The sequence below is a fragment of the Dicentrarchus labrax genome, unplaced genomic scaffold, assembly GCF_905237075.1.
Source record: "Dicentrarchus labrax unplaced genomic scaffold, dlabrax2021, whole genome shotgun sequence".
NCBI lineage: Eukaryota > Metazoa > Chordata > Actinopteri > Moronidae > Dicentrarchus > Dicentrarchus labrax.
Genome location: NW_026136714.1, coordinates 11,528,601 through 11,548,843, shown reverse-complemented (window position 1 = coordinate 11,548,843; position 20,243 = coordinate 11,528,601). Strand labels below are relative to the sequence as shown.

At 39.6% G+C, this 20,243-nt stretch overlaps 1 protein-coding gene across 6 annotated transcripts in view; it reads right to left on the bottom strand.

Annotated features, from left to right (window-relative positions):
- The window catches only part of grid2 (glutamate receptor, ionotropic, delta 2), a 463,092-nt gene that overhangs the window by 8,370 nt on the left and 434,479 nt on the right, over nt 1-20,243 (bottom strand). For all 6 annotated transcript variants that reach the window (XR_007887378.1, XR_007887379.1, XM_051421450.1 and 3 more), the window contains exon 15: nt 5,842-6,082. Coding sequence is in view for 4 of the 6 variants with exons in the window: in XM_051421450.1 (XP_051277410.1) it covers nt 5,842-6,082 (241 nt within the window). In the remaining 2 variants the exon portion in view is untranslated. The remainder of the gene's footprint in view (nt 1-5,841; nt 6,083-20,243) is intronic.

Genomic DNA, 20,243 nt, shown 5'->3' with positions numbered 1-20,243 from the left:
ACAAATGAGGATGAGTCTATTGATTAGAAATGATCAGCTCTGTCAGTCATAATACATCAAACCTTTTTTCACTTGTGCACTTGCTAATTTTAGATATAGCCAAAGGGAGTTAGATCAGATATTATGCAAGTTAATGTAAAATGTTCTATGCAACACCACGGTTTTAGTGATTTCCATAATCGCCATGATGCTTCAAAGGAATATTGTCATAATACACTCAAAATAATTGAGAAAACCATGTAAATCTCTATGTGGCTGATATTAGCCTGAATTCTCTACACAGCAAGTCTATATATGTCTTTCTGGACACAGTACCTCACTGCGTTGGAGTAGGGCATTGGAAGCAGAGTCCTCATGCCAAGTCTGCACTCCCAATTCATATTCCTGGTGCCAATGTATCTTGCTAAGCCAAGTTTTCTCAGCCCATGCATAAAGAGTGGGTCACTAGACTTATTTTATGTGAAGCTTGCAAAAAAGCTGGCTCAGTGTGATGGTCTCAAGTGGTGTTAACATTCACTGTGACAGCAAGACGGAGGCCAACGAGTTCTTCCTTTAAACTGACAGAGAGTGAGGCGTCTAGTGGAGTTAATTACAAGCTTTATGGTTTGCTTCACTTTATTAATTTAACTTAAGGAAGTTGGATGACATTAAACACACTAGACTTACTCCATTGGCCATGACTAAGGCCAAATTGCATGCAGAGGCAGAGTTTTCCCCAGTCGATAAAATGCAACATATGCAATTTATCTAATTAGCTGCTTTGAAGTTGACTTAAATTTGTCTTCCTTCCTCCACTGAGTAAGGACACGCTGCAGTGGTCCCAGCTTGACTCTCTTCCCAGCAACCATCTTTGCAGCTGGTCGCCCATTTGGAAAAATTCTGCACAGATGGTTTGAGATCTGAGTTTGGTATTCCCACTGTTTTTACATATATTATGGTATTTTATAATTTTAGGAAGAAATAATACATAATATCTCAGCCAAATTAAAAATTTAATTGATGAGGTGAATTCTTTTCTTGAGTTGGAGAGGCAGTCTTAAGGTCGAAGTACGCTTGAAAGAAACTAAATTCTTTGGTTCATTATATCCTCAAAGGGATTCATATTGTTGCACCTGTTTTTACACACGAAAAGTAATGAGAGTAGCTGCGTAGAGAATGAAAATAGATAGCTTGATAGAGAAGTTCAAATCCTGCCTACCTTCTCACCTCCACACACCTAGCCACTTGCTAAGTGGAGTAGGCGTGCTTGTCGGATTGTTGGTTTCAGAAAGTTAAAACGATTGTCTGATGCAGCCTCCCCAGTCGGAAGGGAGTCGGTGCAGGGGGTTTCAGATGATGATCTGATGATCCAACATGCACTTTTGTTTGAAGCATACTGAGCCCTTAAGGGTCAGTGGTTACTCTGAGCAAACCTTTAGCTAAACCGACGAAGATCAATAGGTCAATGCTGTGATAGGGTGAAGGATAAATGTCAGGGGTCAACTATCAAAAACAATCATGGCTGACTGAGCCAACTTCATTTTCACCATGGAAGCACTGAAAGGGCTATTCTAATGATTAGTTTTTACTTTACTTGGATATCCCACTGCTTTTGCACCACTGCTATTCCAATACTTTGTTTTGATCTAAATTCAAATAAAATCTTACTCCTATCTCTGCATAAAAAAAACATTAACTTCAAAAATATAACCCTCTTCCATTGTTGCTCAAATAATCAACTGAATAATATTATCACTAACTGGAATTGTATTATGATGAACATACATATGAAGTGCACCCAATGATCCATATTTGACTTCTAAACCAATAATAGTGATTTTCATAAGTCAGCAACTGCATGAGGCCTTGTTCTAAAAAACCTTGAACAAGATCTATAAAGAGAATCAAAGACTATCACCGTTTAAATCCCGGCTGTCCCTATTTACTTTTGCGACTTTACTCCTGCGCTCAGTCAGGGGCTGATTCCACTGGCTGCTCTTAGTGGCTAATGAAGATGGCGGGGGGGCGTGTGTGTTTGTGTGTTTCAGCTGAACCACACTGTGCTTAACATGACTTTGGGTTCAACCAAAGGTTTGGTGTCTTTGTGGCTGCTCGGTGGCAGACATGACTACTGATCTGAATGACAGATTAAAGCTGGTAACTGAGCAGGGGGCCGGAGGTAGGGGGTATATGGAGTGTCTGTCGATGTGTGTGCTGAAGAAATAAATATTGTTGCCTGACCAAAATCAAAACGACGAGGGCAGTCAGTTGGGTGCCAGTGTTGCATGTGTTGGAACATATAATCTAGGACCTTTCAGGAATGATTACAAACAACAGATTGTGACCCAACATGTTTAACAGACCTATTTCTGGTTGTGTTGGGAGGAGTAATGTGGTTTCACCTGCCTAGGGCTCAAAATTGATGACTATGTTTATTATTATTCAATGCTTAGACATTGAATCAACCCTAAACAATCTCTGTTTTACTACTGGATCTCTACACGATGGGCAGAAGCATGCACAGTATATACATATACAGCAATATAGAAGAAACTAAATTAAGTGTGCGAAGGTCGAACTGCATTCAATCCTCTGTTGAACATCTTGCTCAGTTTAACGGCACATCATGCCAGATGCATGGGGAACTTGCACAGTGCCAATTGACTGAGATTGGAGAAGTCTGCATATGACTTCAAAGCTCCTGCTTGCATGTTCACAGAAGGGAACAACAGCAAGTCTAGTCTTAAGCTAATTAATTTTCTAAAGAGGAGTCCACATGGAGGGCAAGTAAAATTAAACAATTAAACAAATCGATGAACAAACAGCCCAAATGACAAGTGATAAATACAACAAATCTCTGGCCACTGTTGATCAGCTGCAAGCAATTGCAGGTGGCGTATTGGGCTGCAGTAAACAAAGCAGTGTGAAACTTTCAAGTAGTTTGTCAAACCAGCCTGGGCACACTACAGCGATCACAGCTGATGAGGCACATCAGTCAAGTCACAAACCACCTATTTGCCGGCAGTAACACACAAATTTCAATTTTGTTTGTAGTATACCTACAAGTATTTCTGCCTTTCACATAGAAGGATGTCACTACAACTCAAGTCACATTATTACTATCCCTCAAGACACTTAAATTACGATTTAGGAGTACAAGACATCTTCATCAAAAGCTAGAAATTGTAGTGATGTAGTAATACAATAAATTGTGAAGATGTACCTATGTTCAACCAGGAGCTGCTCATTTAATCATTTGGAACCAGTGGTTCATCAAGTTTTCATGTCAAAACTTTCCTCTAAATTACTTTTCAGATGATTGGTGTCATCGGTATTTTATCATAAAAAGTAACCTGATCTGACACTAAATCATCCAGGGTAGAGTCACAATTTTCATTCCCATCTTTTTGTCATCTTTTCTAATTTATTCTTGGTGGAATTTAAATGAGCTTGGCACCAAAGATTAAGGAGATGGGACAGGCTTGTTACTAGTTTCTGGTAGTTAGACTCATGCAGAGATTGCTAAGACAGTCCAAATTAGTGTAATGGTCATTTCCCCCCCCCCAATTAAAACCCTTTTAGTTAACAGGCAATCCCATCTGTAATACATTATGGTAGAATTTTACTGACTGAGGGTACGTTGGTTTTATATTTCTGAGGACTAGAAGTTGAATGACAGGCTAGGAAACTGTTCTACATTAATTCTCTAAAGACATAATCCATAAGTTAACCTTAACCTGTCATTATCAAATAGCTTCCTCAGAAGGTAAAAAAAGCAATTGTTTGACTCTGAAGTAAATTTACCTGATGGCAAAAACATTTTCTGCTAAAATTAATCTGTGCTGCTTCATGCCTCAGTCTAATTTGTTACCAACACATACATAATTAACTCTAAACCAAAAGTGAAAATATTATTTCACACATAATTACATTTCTTTCAGTTCATCAGTGGCATGTTTTGCATACCAAATTTGCCACACTTTGCTGCAATTTCACAGTTTTGATTAAAGTTATTTAGTTGAACATTTTCTCCCTAGGAGTTTTGGTAAACATAGCAGTAGGAAGGTGACAAGGTGGGTTGGCATTGGAAGTTGAATTGGAAGCTTGCTCAAATCCTTGCCAAATCCCTTTATGGATAAAACTGCTACTGAAATAGTGAGGCTGCAACAATGTCTAGCACTCCGGTATATTCTGGTGAAAATGGCCTGAGTCTGTGTAATTACAATGCATTAATAGAAAAGCAACTAAATATGCTGCCATCTGGGATTTTCTTTGAAGATGTTACCTTTTTTGTCTATGGTGGAGCAAACAAAGCTACCACATCACAACACACTGCAGGGTTTCTACTGGGGGAAGATGTTGCCAGAGTCACTTTGATTGTCTCAAATGATATTCCTGCTGAGGTGATCAACCGCACATAGGCTGATTGGATATTTCACAGGGCACTGCTGCTAATTTACAAGGTGGAGTGTTGCCACTGTTTAGGAGAGAACGCTGGTATAAATATCCATGTTTAATACTGTGAGTCAGTGTTTCTGACTCTGCCTTGGTCAAGGCACACTGCAGCCCTCAGGCTGTTTTTGTATTCTGCTTTTAACGTTGCCAGTGTCCTCTTTTCTCCAAAACATTAACTTTTCAAAAAATAAATGGTTGATTACCCTGTTGACACTGACGCATTTGCCTCATTTTAAATTAATCAACACCATCAAAATAGCATTAATAAAACATTAAAAAGAGAGGTGAGATAATGCAGGACACCAGCAGCAGCAGAATACTTAACATATTGCAGGGTGAATAGAGTAAATACTTAATAGTTTCAAAAGAGTAAATGTAGAATAATGCCACTGAATTTTCCATATTGAATATCTGGACTGTGTTGTGCATTGTCTGGGTATAAAGAGATGAAGTGTTTATGAGCAAAATGCAAACATGGTCTTGGGGGACTGAATATTTTAACAAAGACATGCAGCTACATCAACTCACTCATAGTGCCTAAACTCTCCCCGTAGGAGTGTATAATGTAAGATTGTGCACCACGGATAAGTCAATAAAATGTGTAATATTACACTATAGTTAATGTTAGATATCTTATTTAGCTTAAGTAAGAAATGTACTTAACTTAACTAATGAGGACTAAGAAGGGATAAAACACGAGTAATCTCTAGAATATCTCTTTGGTTAATCATTTTGATTGATTTAATTACATCAACAATTAGATGAATAACATGACAGGATACTTTATAACCTGTCCTGTTTGAACTTTCCTTTTCAGTCCTGCGTATCCAGAGATTTATATACAGAAGACTCTGCACAAGATCGATGTCAGTTATATCACTGGAGATCTAATATAACACCTCCAGTATTCTTTTTGACAGAATCTGCAAAAGCCCATCAACGAATACAGTTCCAGCCTGTGCTATCAAGATAGTATTTCTGATGTTGTTTGTGTGCAAATTTAGTTCAGGGGAAGTTACATTGTGAACACAGAAAGTTTTCAAAAGTTCCAGACTCTGTGAGTGTCACAAGTCCTTCCCAAAGAAGACTCTACTCATATCTATCTTACTCATGCATCCTGATTTTGAGGAATTGATGTTTTTCTTTACACCTTTGCACCCCTGGCCATGAAGTCGAGACTTTGTATCTAGTAAGATAGATCTGCTAGATCTGAAACTGAACCCATCATCCAACCTATCATCATCTGTCCACTCTTACTTTATTTTTTGATCCCTCCTTTTGTTTTCTTCTATCTATTACACGTCTCCTCTTACGCATACAGTAAAAGAAGAGCTGGGATCTATTGTAGGCCCTATACCTCTCTCTGTACCATGTTTCCTCCTTTCAGGCACCCATCCATCCCCCTACCTCCTTGGAGGGGACCCTGGATCCCTTCCTCCGAGACCACCAGCTTTCCACCATGGCAATGAGACAGGAGAGCACCACACCGGCCGCAAGGACGCAGAAAACGCCGGCAAAGCTGTGGATGTCCAGGGCACTGCCACGCTGTCGTGTCTGGACTGAGCTGTAGAGGTCACAGGGGCTGTCCTTGGGCCACCACTTGAGTTTCAGTATATCCATGTCACCGTTTTGCTGGAGCTCCAAGATTCTAGGATATAGGCCAGAGACACAGGCATGTAAGCATAGAGCCATGTTAGCCTACATACCATTAAGAAAAAACATTGTATCTGTGTTGTGAAATCAGTTTAACAATCTTTGTTCAGGTTACTGTCAACACAAGCATAAGTAAACATACATGAAAAGGCAGGCATATATGAGTGAATGTGTAGATTAATGAATGAGCAACAAGCCAGCAACATTCAAAGGAATAAGATAACGCTGGCCAGAATGAGCATAGGTATTGGGTGTGATATTTAATGGTGTCTGAGAGCCATGTTAATAATTACAGAATCAAAATCAAAACAATCACGGAGAATGGAAGATACAAAACCTGACAGCACTGCAGCTTTTACTGCAGTTGCTATAACCCCTCTCTTCCATTTGAGGGCAGTGTTTGCCAGTTAAAATCCTCCATGATCTCTGACAACCATATTGGGCTGTCAAACTCATTATGGCTAACATTAATATGTTTTGCAGCACGGCGCGAGTACACTGCCACAATGTCATTATGCAGCCTAGCTTTAGTCCCACGATTGATGGCTTCAGAGAGGATACAGCTCAGAGGTTGATGGGGTCCCTCTGTTAGCCTTCAGCTTATTATTTAACTGGGTCGTTCGTTTTGGTTTAGAGGAGAGCTGCACACAGACAGACAGACAGACAGACAGACAGGCGTACAGAGCCTCTGTTAGCATTCGGCTGGATATTTAACAGCCGATCTGGCGTGGAGGAGAGAGAGGCACAGGGAAAGGCCGAGACAAAGAGGAAAAAGGCACTCTGGGAATGTGTGGGTGTGCATGTTTATACATATACCTCCCTCACAGGCACAAACATACAAATAGATGCAAATAATCCCACATAGATAAACTGAGCCGCCACACTGATTGACACCAACAGGGTAGATAAACATTCAGAAAGTTGAGTGCACGCATGTCCAAGCAAACATAACTAGGATTCATACATGTGTACATAGAGACAGATGTTTGCAATTATCTGCAGAACTTCCTGGGGGCAAATGCCTTCTGCAATTTCAATGACAACATGCTGACATGAATGACAGTGCCCATTTCTCATCTTCAGTTTTTTTTTTCATACAGAATACGCAAAAGAGACTGAAATCAATCAAGAAATGCAAATGAGCCCTGCAGACAGTTTACATAATTAATTTAATCCACAATAGCCAGAAAAACATGGCTCATTTCAATGTAAATCAGCTAAACAGGCTCAGCATGTCACCCTATAACAACGTCACTCTCATCTGGGGACGCTCTCTGATCCCTTCCTGGGCTCTACTGAACTGGGGGGACTGGGGACCTGGGGAACTACATGTTGAAATGCCAGTTGTGGGATGGGACAGGATAAACATAAAGGGGAAGAGAAGAGAGACAGACAATAAGAGAATAAAATACTAATTCCAGCAGAGTAACAGCAAATCCACCAACAGCCGGCTTGATCGTAGGATTGTTTGGAACATATCAGCGCAGATTAGTGCCAAGATTAGATAAGACTTTGTGTAGATGATAGGCAATATTGACTCAAAACAAATGAAATCAAACTGATCTGCAATAGTGTTCAGCAGTAGTAGCATAGTGGCAGCACTGGTCTAGTTGTACGTCATGGTTATTACTCCACTGGCATGAAGAAGATGTAGTCAGTGTAGGAATCCCTCATCGCACATCATCCCTGCATCTGTTCTTTTTTTAGTAGTGCAGTGGGCCCTGCTCCATTTTCTTTCAAACATGTCAGTAAGTTACTTTAGGACTCTAATATTGCGCAGTATAACAGCCGACTTGTACCTGAGTGCTAGATTGCTGATTGCTGGAGGAGCAATAGCGCAATAACACTTCACTGTTGCATGCAGGGCACCCTGTTGATATGCAGGTTGACATAGGTTTTTGAACAGCACCCGTGTTTAATCAAAATTTAAACAGCATCCTTACTATTTTGTTCTTAGCTGATGACAGCATCACAGAAAAATCACTGTTTATGAAAGTTAAAACGAGCTTTATTTGCCAGAAGTGTTGTGCTTTTCATACAGTACTGACCTTTTTATCTGTCACTTTGACAACAGATGCGTCTTATACGTACACAAACAAGCCTGCACTCTGGCAGACGGCTTCAGAGGAAGAGGGATTACAGGCAGGCTAATGAGATGGAATAAGAGCAATCCCACCTATCAAAGAAGCCAGGCAATGTTTTGTCAAAATGTTTCATGATTTCTTGCTTGGAATTCAGCCAACTTCTAAAGATTTCTTGTCTGAGTTGATGTCTTTTCATGTCTGTCAAAAGGAGAGGCGTGCTTTATGTCTGGAAGCCGCCGTCTGTTATCTCTGCTCATGAGTTGACTGTTCTTGTGTGTCACAAATGTCATGTCACACAGACTTTTGTGTGGCACTTAAGGAGTGGCAATAAGCAAATGTTTCCTCTGCTTTCCTCATCTAGTACCTGTAAACATAATTACTATAGACAGTAAAAAACCTTGGTGACAAAATTCTACAACGTTCACTGTGACCTTTGAGGGAAAACAAACAGAAACATCAGAGAAGGTGATTACCATTTCTTTCCTTGCAGAGAGAAACAGCAATGCCACCTGAATATATGTCAGATCAGAAAACCCCAGATGATTTTAAATATAATCTTGCTACGTGTTGAGGTTCCTGGCTGCATCTAAGTTAAAGATCAATTTTCATTTTCATTTTCAAATATTAATTCACAGACTCACTAAATGTCAACATCTTATTCAAGAAAATCAAAAGGAAGCCAAACAAAACAACAAAGAATAACTAAAAGGCTTACTCCCCAACTTGATCAAACAGATCAAAACACAAAAACAAACATTCCAAAAAAGAGACTTTCATCAGAGGAATTATTAGGATGTGACTAAGCTGTATGCAACATCGAGGGAGGACAGAGCAGAACAGATTTGAGATTCAGGACAGAGTGCTTTCTCTCTCCCCTCTATTACGACCCTGTCTGCCATGGCGCTCATCATCTATCATTCTGCACTAATTGGCCTATCAGAGTTATGCAAAAGCTCCTTCCCCGATAGACCCTTGAATCAAAGCCTAATAGTGACATGCACTCTCAAGAACACACATGCACGTACACACATAATGGCTACTGTCCATTTACCTTACATTTATCTCACTGAGGTTAAGCTGCCTTTATTCTAACAGTAAAACAGTTGCAAGAAAGACGATAGAAACGATGCTGGTATTACATAACGCTTGCTGCCATGCTTTTTTCTAACATTAAAATACTAGTCCTGCGAGTTTGGCAGATGGTGGAAATTAAAACTGAGGGGGGAGATGTTTACATGGTAAACTACACTATTTTAAATGACAGCAATCCAGACATGCTGACTCATAAATTGAATATGAGCTTGTCTGAGAAATTCTAGTTCTAATATTTGCCCTACATGTAAAAATAATCTGCAGTACAGGGAATGTGTTTAAAGTAGTTAAAATGTTGTTGTTTGCTGAATTCTTTCAAATTTGTGGTTTCTTCAAGGAAAAAAGTGTTTGAACACGGCATATTATGAATAGTGTTATTTTGATTGGCAGTGTGGAAACACTGGGGTGGGAGTAGAGACTTTGTAGGTGGGGTGATAGCCCCTTTTTATGGTTGAGCCCCTGCCCCTAAAAATGTCTGTGCACATCCCCTATTATCAGTCTAGAAGTTCAGAATGACTCAACACATGCAAACTCACCAACAAACCTAGAAGAGGTCTTTGTTAACTCATGGCAGCTACTAGATAAGGAATATTTAAACTGTGAGAAAAAGTGATTATTTTAAACACACAAAAGCAGTTAACACTCTTCTTCATCTATCTCGGCCACTGTGAGCTGCCTGACAAAAACATGGGTTGAGTCAAAGATTTCCTGCAGTACACCATCTGTCGAAATCTCTAATTTGTCTGCCGCTGTCTCACCAAAAGAAATACATCTTTCCTCGAAAAGCCACCCAAATTTGCCTGTGCACACACACGGCAACATAGAAGTGCTAAGGCCTATTCACATGCTCAAAATACGTTAGGATTCTGCAATGCACAGTTTATTCAGGAAACAATGACAAACTGACATAATGAGAGCTAGGAGTAGCTAATTAAAGTGTTTATGTGTGTGTGTGTGTGTGAGTGTGTGTGTGTGTGTGTGTGTGTGTGTGTGTGTCACGGTCTTCATGTACTCATGAAAGATCCACTACATTACACAGAGTTTGATGGAGTTCATGAAAAAGCACAGGAGAAGAAATCTGACAAGTAATTTATTTCCTCATAGCAGTGTGTTTTTCCCCTGCATAGTTATCCAAAACTTTTTTTTGCTTTAATTCCAGTCTGGATATGTAGAATACTGAACTGAGGGATGTGTTTCTTCTTCCTTCAGGGGCTGTTAGTTTTTTTTTTTTTTTTTTTTTTTGCTAAAGGCAGCCTCAGTCAGCACATTGACTTCTGCCCGAGGTATCAGGAAATATATTACTTTATTCACTAAAAATAGCCTCTACTATATATCATTGCAGTTTGAGGGTGTACAGTGCAGGTATTAGTGTCATGTCCTGCATTATATAATACAGGGGTTGCTATATCAGTGTCAAGTGCATGTTAACATATAATTAAATGCATCATTGTCAGCTAAAACGTACAGTATGTGAGTTCAATGTCAGTGTCACATACATGCATGAGGGGAGTAAAATCTGTGTGATAGGTGAAATGTAATTATAGAACAAATGTAATTTGTGCCTCTATCTGGCTCTTATGGCCTTTTTTTGTGTTAAACAGCTGTCTAGTGTGTGCATGTACAGCATGACTGTATACATGTTTGTCTTTCTAACAGTGCATTATTACTTGGTGAGTGTGTATGGGTATGGCGTATGCATGCATGCAGCTTCCAGTCTATGAAACAGCTGGTGTGCTGTGAGATGCATTAGCACTGTGTGTGTGCAATGAGTTATCACCTTGCTTTAAGATCGTTGACTTTGACTGGGGAGATCTATAATGACTTTAACACTCCCACTGGCTGTTAAAGCAAATGAGCAAGGGTTGTCTGTGTGGTGCAGGGCAACTGTTGTGTGCCTCCGCGTGTGTGTGTGTGTGTGTCTCAGAGAGCGCCTCTGCCTCCCCATTCTCTCTGCAGTGGCCGTTACTGCTTGGACTAGATGTTGCTATGGCAACTCTATGGCAGCAGCCTTGATGGTGGGATGATCACACATTATTAGTTGTCTCAAGCCGGGAAAAAAAAAAAAACTCACACCATAGTGATTTGGATAAAGAAGCAAGGGACAGAAGCCTTGAAGAAAGCAAGATAGGGCGAAAGGAAAAATGTGAAAGATGCTGTGAATTCTGTCAGGTGACAAAACACACTCAAGGTAAAAAATTACACTGACATCACACACAGGGAGAGAAAGCGAGCAAGGGAGAAAGTGACTTACTGAGCATCACATGAAAAAAAAAATAGGTATAGTCACACATAAGCTAGAAATCATGAAGGTTCACATAATGGAAAGCCAGCAGAGACATGGACTGGAACATATAATTATCATTCATTTGTTCTCTCTCTGTCACAGTGGAAAAAACTGTATGAGTTAAGACTTGCTTTTGTTGTTAATAACTGAATTTGGTTTAGGTTAAAGATATAATATGCAACAGTTCTGCATTAAAATATAGATAAAAATCTATGTTATATATTTTGTTGAGTTGTGGAATAACATTATCCCAGATGCTTCCAACAATGTTCAAACCTACAAAAATCTGTTTATAGATATATTCAAAATGTGTAATTCTGGTAACATTGCATTTCACCAGTTGCCTGTCAATGGCGTCAAATCCCCTTTGTGCATACGTCAGTGCTGTTGTCTGCCAGAAACTGACATAAATTGACTTTTTATCCAGTTTTAGGCCCCACTTTTACAATACACTTTTTAGAGCATGGTTTCTTTTAGCTATATATTTTAACCAAATGAAGGATTTTACTCAACAGATGTCTGGATCTTAAGATATCAGGGAAACACGCTGAGCTAACATTAGCAGCTGCTCGTCTAGCAGGCTGTCCTGGGAGGTTGTTTGTCAGCCGAATGGAGAAACGCTGATTATCAAAGTGAAACTGCTTTATTCATTGTTTTTACTGGTTTTAATCACCAGGAGAGGAGATTAGTAAAAAAAAAAAAAAAAAAGAACACTGAAGGAATCCTAACTGGGAGAAGCTGACTGCAATGACAGCAACAGTGGTGAAGACTTAAAGGGTGAAGATAAACTTTTATGATCCAAAACTACTCAATGTCAAACCTTTCACATTTTTCACATCATCAAAGTTGTCAAAAGATAATAGTGATCAGAGAGAAGAGAATGCAGCTTTTTGTTGTCGTAACGAGGCAAATCATCAAGTGGCTTCCATGTGTCTGACTTATTGTACTTTGACTTTCAATCTGTGTAATTCATTCCAAACTAACTTTATGTTTAAACATGTTAAATGGGAACATATGCTCCTTTATTACCTAAAGAGAGGGCTTTTGGGAGTTCATTTGACTTTATTTGATAGGAACATATATTTGTAACAGTTTTAATGAGCAGCCCCTAATGTTGTGAATGGTATCCCTACTGGAGTGAAAATGGACTGTTAAGAGATTTCCCACTGTGTTGCTGCACCACTGCTGGGGTATGGGGGGGTCTTTCGAACTCAAATGGATGACCGGGCCTGTTCCAAAAAGGGGCTATAGGCTACAAAGTGAGCTTTGAAAGCCTGTTATCTCAGCACCTGGCAAACTGATCGTTGAGTCATTGATATTGATCAACTCGGCTATCAACCCCCCTCTAGATATATTGTGGCTATTTTCTATGGGACTATAAAAATCTCACTTATTGCCCCTTTTAAATGCACTGTAACTCCATATATTGTGTTGATTCTGCAGTCTTGCCCAGTCCTATCCATAAGGCCCCTATAAATGCAGGTTATGTCCCATGCTGCTCTTTCCCCAGTAGCAGGTTTTACTGCAGCTGTAGCCAGTTAAAATGCAGAGGAGTGTGGGTTAGATGATCAAGCATAATGTGAAACAGTTCAGTGAGTTTCAGAATTGGTTGGATAGACCTCTTAACTGTTTCTGCGAGAGGTGTTGAGGTCTAGGGCGTCGTCGCGGAGCACACTGCTGTCTGAGGAACAGCGGAATATGTCTGCAGCAACTACAACAGTCTTGCTCTTTTATATGAATAATCCTCTCCTGTCGCCTCTGTAGCACACACATTTTTAAGTTGGAGACAGTGAAAAGTGGAAGTTGCTGTGAGGTGAGAGGTGGAGAGAGAACACGAAGACAGAGGAAGAAGAGACGTGAGTGAGTCGGAGAATATGGGAAGATGGAAAATTGAGTGAGAAAATGTGAGGGGAGCAAAAAAATAAAATAAGAAAAAACTTGGCAGTGTGTTCAGTCTGGATGGATGACTGACAACAAAATCATACAACGTGGGAAAGGAGGATGTACTGCAGGTGAGGAAGTATGGGGAGACTGGATAGGGGAAGAAGAGAGCTGGGGAGGAGTAAAGAGAGGAGCAAAGACAAAAGGATGAGATGAGTGAGCAGGAGAATGTCAACTGGAATGAGCGCAGAGGGGTAGAGGAGGCGGGAGGGGTGAGAGACAGGGGTGTTATGCTAAAATGAGTTTGTTGCTCTGAGACGACCGTTGGCTGTCAGCTCCTTAAATGAGAAGAACACTGGGTTGACAGCTCAGTTACTATCTTAACACAAAGCTGGCACCGTCAGCGTTCTCTGGCTGCCTCACTGGTGTTAGCCTCGCTGGAAAACATGATGGAGAATAATGTTCATATTACAAAGTCAAAAAAGTATCTAAAAGTAGTTTCACTGTTAGTTCGGATGACTGCAAGGTCAGAATAGCTCAAAATGTTACTGTCAGAGTACAAGCATGTCTCGGAAAATATGTGATTTGTTTGTGAAAATATGTGCTCTAAAACAAGTACAGTTTCACCATTTCTCAAGGTGAAACCTCGTGCGGCTGCAGGTATTTCAATTACTCTGGGAAGGTGAGAGTGACAGAGTGATTAGGGAGGCCAGCCTTCAACTAGAGAGCTGAGCTCAAGCACCCGTGTCAGCAAACAACCCACTGAAGTATCTTCAGAAGCTGAATCACCACAAGCTAAAGGTCCATTGAACCTGATTTCTGACCTGCCTGCAGAGACGAAGCGGAATCAATAAAGCATCAGATTATTATCATTATATCATGCTGCGTATTTTGCTATTCGACCTGCCTCAAGAAACATGCCACACCTGTCAAAAATACATCACGGAGAGGCACACGGTCAGCTGCAAACTGACCTGTGCTGCAGTCACTTTGTTTATTTGTCCAAATCTGTTTACCAATTTTGTAAGCAGGGCAGTGGGAGAGCAGACAGACTCAGCAGCATCGACCCAGTCAGTGAAGTGCACCTGCTCCTGATTATTCTCTCCTTGTGTTTTAGTCGGAAAAAAAGAGAAAAACTGAGAGAAGCTGAGACTGAAGCACACTGACCCACAGCCACACATCAATACCCCCTACGTCTAGAAAGCCTGTTTATTCAACCACAGACTGCTGGAGTTGTCTCAGACAGGAGAAATATTATTCCAGCACTGGTGGTGCATATTTGAGTTTGCTTTTGAGCGGGTTTATTTTGGTACCACATATAAAAAGAGTGAACCACAGAAGTCTCTCCAGTGACCTTCCTAGTTGTAGACGGGGTATTTTCACTGCCTCATTTTAGTGGCAGAGATAACTTGCTGGCCTCTATCTCGCAGTTACAGTGTGTACAACCTGGTTGGATATTGAGGAAATTTGCTGAATTTCTAAAGCTTGGTGTACATTAAAGGAGAGCAGCCAGGATTTTTAGCTGTCCCAGACACATTTTACAGACTTGAGAACATACAGTTGAACTCTCAGTGCAGATCTGCATCACTGACTGAGGATTATGAGAGCTTTGATTGGATATAGTCAACATATGATCACCATGTGGATTAACAAATTTGACAAATTAGGAGTTTAAACCTCGTTACATGTACCCCCCCCGCCATTTGCACCGATCCTGTTCCATGCTCCTAGCACAATGGAGCCAAGTGAAATAGCAAATCCAAGCAGAGAATCTTGTACTGCTCTCTTGTCTGGGCCAGAGAGTTTACTGTATGCACTAATACTTCCACATATGTGGACCTGCTGGGGGTCTATCCCAGATCCTTGAAAGGCATGGAAACACAAAGACCACAGGCCACCACAGGAAGCAGGGCCAATGTTCAAACACAAGACAGTCCTACTGTGAGGCACCAGTGCTAATCACAGAGCCACCATCTTGCCTTTCCAATTAACAGCGTGTCACTATATTGAAGCTTGAGGAACAGGGTAAGGGAGGTCATTTACCCATGAGTCTTTGGTCCCTCAAGTAAAGTTTGCAAAGCTTAATTATTCCAATTAGCGCTCTCAGGGTTCAATGTCATACACTTTGTCAACAAAGTTTTCAATTAAGCATCATTAAGCCACAGTGTGTGGGTGAACTGGAACAGATTATCCAGCTGAACTATGATAAACAAGACACAGAAGTCAAACAATCATTAACCATCATTAACACATAGAGAGCGACAGAGAGAGAGACAAAGAAAGACAGCGAAAGAGAGAGAGAGAGAGAGATCTCTGTCATTAATTGTGATTAATAAAGATTTAATGAATGCACTAAGTGTGTGGGCTGAGTTTTACTGTGATAGAGTGACAACTTTTGAGTGAGAGGGCTTAGACAAAGATGGAGAAAGAAGGAGAGCAATAGTAGATTGACACTTGACATTAAATCATTTTTTGTCATCAGTAACAATGTCACTGTTGTAGAAACACTAATACACACATATGTACACACACAATCCCTTTTTCTTTGCTCACCACCCTTGGAAAAAAAGCATCATTTCCCCCCATGGATAGTGATTTCCATGGATTGGAATTTGAAGGCTTCAGAGCCTCCAGCTTAACTTGAATGAGTGTGTATGTACAATGGAGAGGGAGAGGTGGTGAATCACAGAACTTTGACATTTTTGCTTAAGAAATGACTTAAACAATTATTAAAACAATTCCCTAATTTCATGTTGATTGACTAATCAATTAATCAACTAATTGTTGGAAGCTCTAGTTGACTTAAGTCACACTGAGTTGTCACATGTGTGACTGACAGAAAGCAAACTTCCTTAAACAAAGCTGACCTGTCCTCTAGATTCAAGTGAAATGAGACTTTGAATTGGCTGATTACAAGGACAATTAGGTTGATTTTTCTGTCATAACATTACATTTCCTGAATTAGCAGCTCCTGACCAGTAAAGACTATTTCACTTGCACAGCAATACTATCAAAGAGATTCTTATAAAATGCCTGAGACAACAGTGATGGAGAGCTAATACTCCAAGCCCTCCTCTATTTACAACCTTTCTGCTGGGACTAAAATGTAAGATTTACATGGGCAAAGGAAGCTTTAAAAGTCATTTATGCATCCTTCAATGGTGCAGTTTAGTTTATCTCTATCATATACATTTCCAAAGAAAAACTCCACTACACGATTCATTAAATTTCACTTCAAGGTTTGCTATAACCAACTTTCACAAGTCAGTTCATCAACAGTTTTTTAACTATTGCTGACAATTTTATTGTCTGTGAGTGCTGTGGAGATAAATGTTCACCAGAATACTGAAAGCAGCTCAAACAAACTGTTTTTATGAGTCACAAATAGCTTTTAGTTCAGGACTACTCTCATATTGGTAACACATCGCTTACTGTGGTTGGACTTCATTTTATCATCTGGATAGAATATGAAATAAATGCATGGAAGAGCAAAGGCTGCAGAGGGAACGATGAAGAAAGGATGCATGGCTTACAGGATTTAAGACTGAAATAAAGGCAAGTCTGCACCAAAGATATTAGGACACAAGGGGAAAAAAATAAATAGTGCCAGTTATCACTAACACACATATGCATATCCCTTGCCTTTGCTATCTTTTTTTATTTATTTAAACATGTGGTAATAAGGGAAACACATTAGCTGGGGTCAGCAGTAAATGACTCCTTCTTCCAATGTCACATTACTCACATGACACCCATACTCAAAAATGCAATAATGAACGTAAGTCCTCTCTGATTCAGTTTGTCCATCTTGGAATTACATTTTTCTATTTTTGTCAAAACACCATCCTCGTTATGTGGAAGAACATGTGTTTCCTTCCAAGATAAGAAATAAACAAACCACCCGAGCCATCAAAAAGTTCAAATCCCTTACAACGAAATCATTTGCCAAAGAAACCAGAGCTAAAGGGGAGATATTTTTGCTGGGGTTACTTTCATACAACCCAGGTCAGGAAATTACAAGCCACAGACTAACAGGCTAATGTCATTTCTACAGAATGAAGCCAGCCTGTGGTGTATGCTCACCACAGCAATCTAACTGGTCTCTGAGGTGTGATGTGTCTGTGATTGCGGCAATGATTTGTTGTATACGTCATCTGGGCCCTCAAGCGTGCCATACAACATGCACTGGCATGATCCCCACAGAAATATAGCGTACCATGGACCTATTTTTATCTAATCTAACTATCAACCCTTAAGCAATGCTTGCCTGCAGCTAGGTAATAAAACAACAATAAGATTTTATGTAACAAGTGATGTGATCATAATCAAATTCATATGGTAGATGTGTCACTCTTTGCTCACCCTATGTGTGCCTAAATAGAAAAGTAGAATTATTATGAAAACAACACTGCATGATCTAGATATCATGAGCATATAATTCATTCATTCTCTGAACTGTTTATTCCTACTGATAATTATTATCTACTTTCATTGAATTTGTTGCACTCACTACACTGAAGATGAAAGCAAGATTTAAATTCTGCAGTCCAGACCATAATCACTAACAAAGAGGCCCCTCATCTATCTTGCAATCGAAATGCAAAACGTAATCGTGTTCAGTATGCACAATAAAATGTCTGCCCTGCAGCTTATCTTCTTAGACTGTAGCACCTTCAAGATGTCCATCTGATATGGATTAAATCTCCTATTTTAAATTTTCACATCAATGCCCTCACACAGACAAAAATAATATATGCCTGGGAGAGAGGTCTTTTTTTTAAATAAATCTTGCCCCTTCAAAACAACTTGTCAGCAGCTGTCAGTTTAAATTAGCAGACTAGCTCTTTATGATACTGTTTTCTGACTCTGGTAAATCTGCAGGCTGTCTCCATCAATCACAGATCAGCAGCGCCCACACACACGCAAGCACGTACACAGTCGCACATTATTTGTTCGACAGTGACTACAAATACACCCAGATCCACACAGAAAAACAGAAAAACAGACAGACAATGGTGCTGCACTTGTACTCTGGCAATGGCATCTTCATAACAAACAAAGTGGTCGAAAACTATTAAGTTGTAGCAGTCTGTCTATTTCTATAGACACTCCCGGTCTCTCTTTCTCTCCAAATTATTTTTCATCTCACATATTACCTCCAGCAGATAGTAAACACTCCTAAAGTATGCAGAAAGCACACACACACGCGCATATATGTATATATAAAGTAAGTACTCCTCAGAGTTGCTGATTCCCTCTCCAAATACACCACACAATCACTGACTATTTGGATCTTTATCGATTACTGGTATATTTATGTATCATCTTACATGTTTGTGTTCTCTTCATAGTCTTGAAATTTCATTTGTATTTCTTCTTATTATTAATTGAGGACATTGTATTGATCTTTTGCAGAGTGAAGAAATTAAATATGCAAAGAAAGAAGGAAATATTAAAACAAGAAAACATATAATTGCACATACCAGCAAGTAAACCTTTAACAAGTATCACAAGTTACAAGTTAACGTTACAAGTAGTAACACGTATCTCTAACTTCAAATTATGTTAGAATGATGGTAGTAAGTGCTATAATCCATAATCCAGCATAGATGATATAATGGATGATTGGAAAATGACTATTATGAATGTTTTAAGAGTAAATACATAGGAGCCCAATATTGATCCTTGTGGGATACCTTTATACGTATACTTCATGGGGCTTGATTTGAAAACAATGGCCAGAACAAAGTCTAAAAATCTTCCAGAGCTTTCAAGCTATGAAAAACAGCAATAAGAATAATCCAAACCCATGAAGAGCAAATATCTAAAACAAAAAAAGTTATGATAGACAGAATCTAAAACCTTACAGAGATCTTGATATAGAGCGTGTTCGTCTAAAACAAAGAAAGAAGAGCCCGAGGCTGTAGTCAATATTTTTCTTCTGCCATGCCATGTCAAGAGGAAAAAGATATGCCTGACAGAATACAGTGATACAAGAGCTCCAGTATCTTTACACTGAGACTGTGGTGTTTGACACTTTGAACAGACACATGCGCCTGTACAGGTATCTGAGAAGGGTTAGGAAGGCTTAGCAAATGTTGACTACTTATATAATTCCTCCCATAAGCTCTCGTGGTTTCTGGCAAGCTTTTTCCCTGTCTACCCTGTGATGTTTGTTACTACTTTAGAAATCCATGTTCTATGGATGAGATCCATACAGCAATCCACTGATGAGATATTGCAGCCTGTGTCATTTGGTAGACTTAATAGTACTCAGGCTTGTACATGTTCCACAACATTTCCCCACTGTATTTTGGAAAGGAGCCGTCACAGCATTCTGGGCTTGTTGCTGCAGACAGAGATTGCAGTTGACTGCTTAATAATTTAACAACCCCAACTTTTTTCTTCTATCAAAGTAAAAAAAAAAAAGTGCCAGTGTTAAACAATAAATATGATGATCAAGCAAAACCAGTATAAATGTAGATGCAATCTACAATTTATTCACTAGTATTAAAGTTGATCACATTCTGCTAAATGCCAAATGCAGTGGTCCAGTTATTGTGAGGAAAAATACCATTGAACCCAATAAACTATTGTTATATTCTGAACAAATGGAGGTGCACAAGTCAACACAAATCAAATTGTAATCATCAACAAGCCTCAGTTGTAATGACCAGACACCAAAGATAATCAAGCCGAGTGAAACATTTCTCTCTGTGGTGTCAGGGCATGGACTGCTAATACAATTCCAGTTAAACCTCCTCTTTGTGCTTCATTAATCTGTATAATACAAAATGTCAGGATGAAAAATTTAA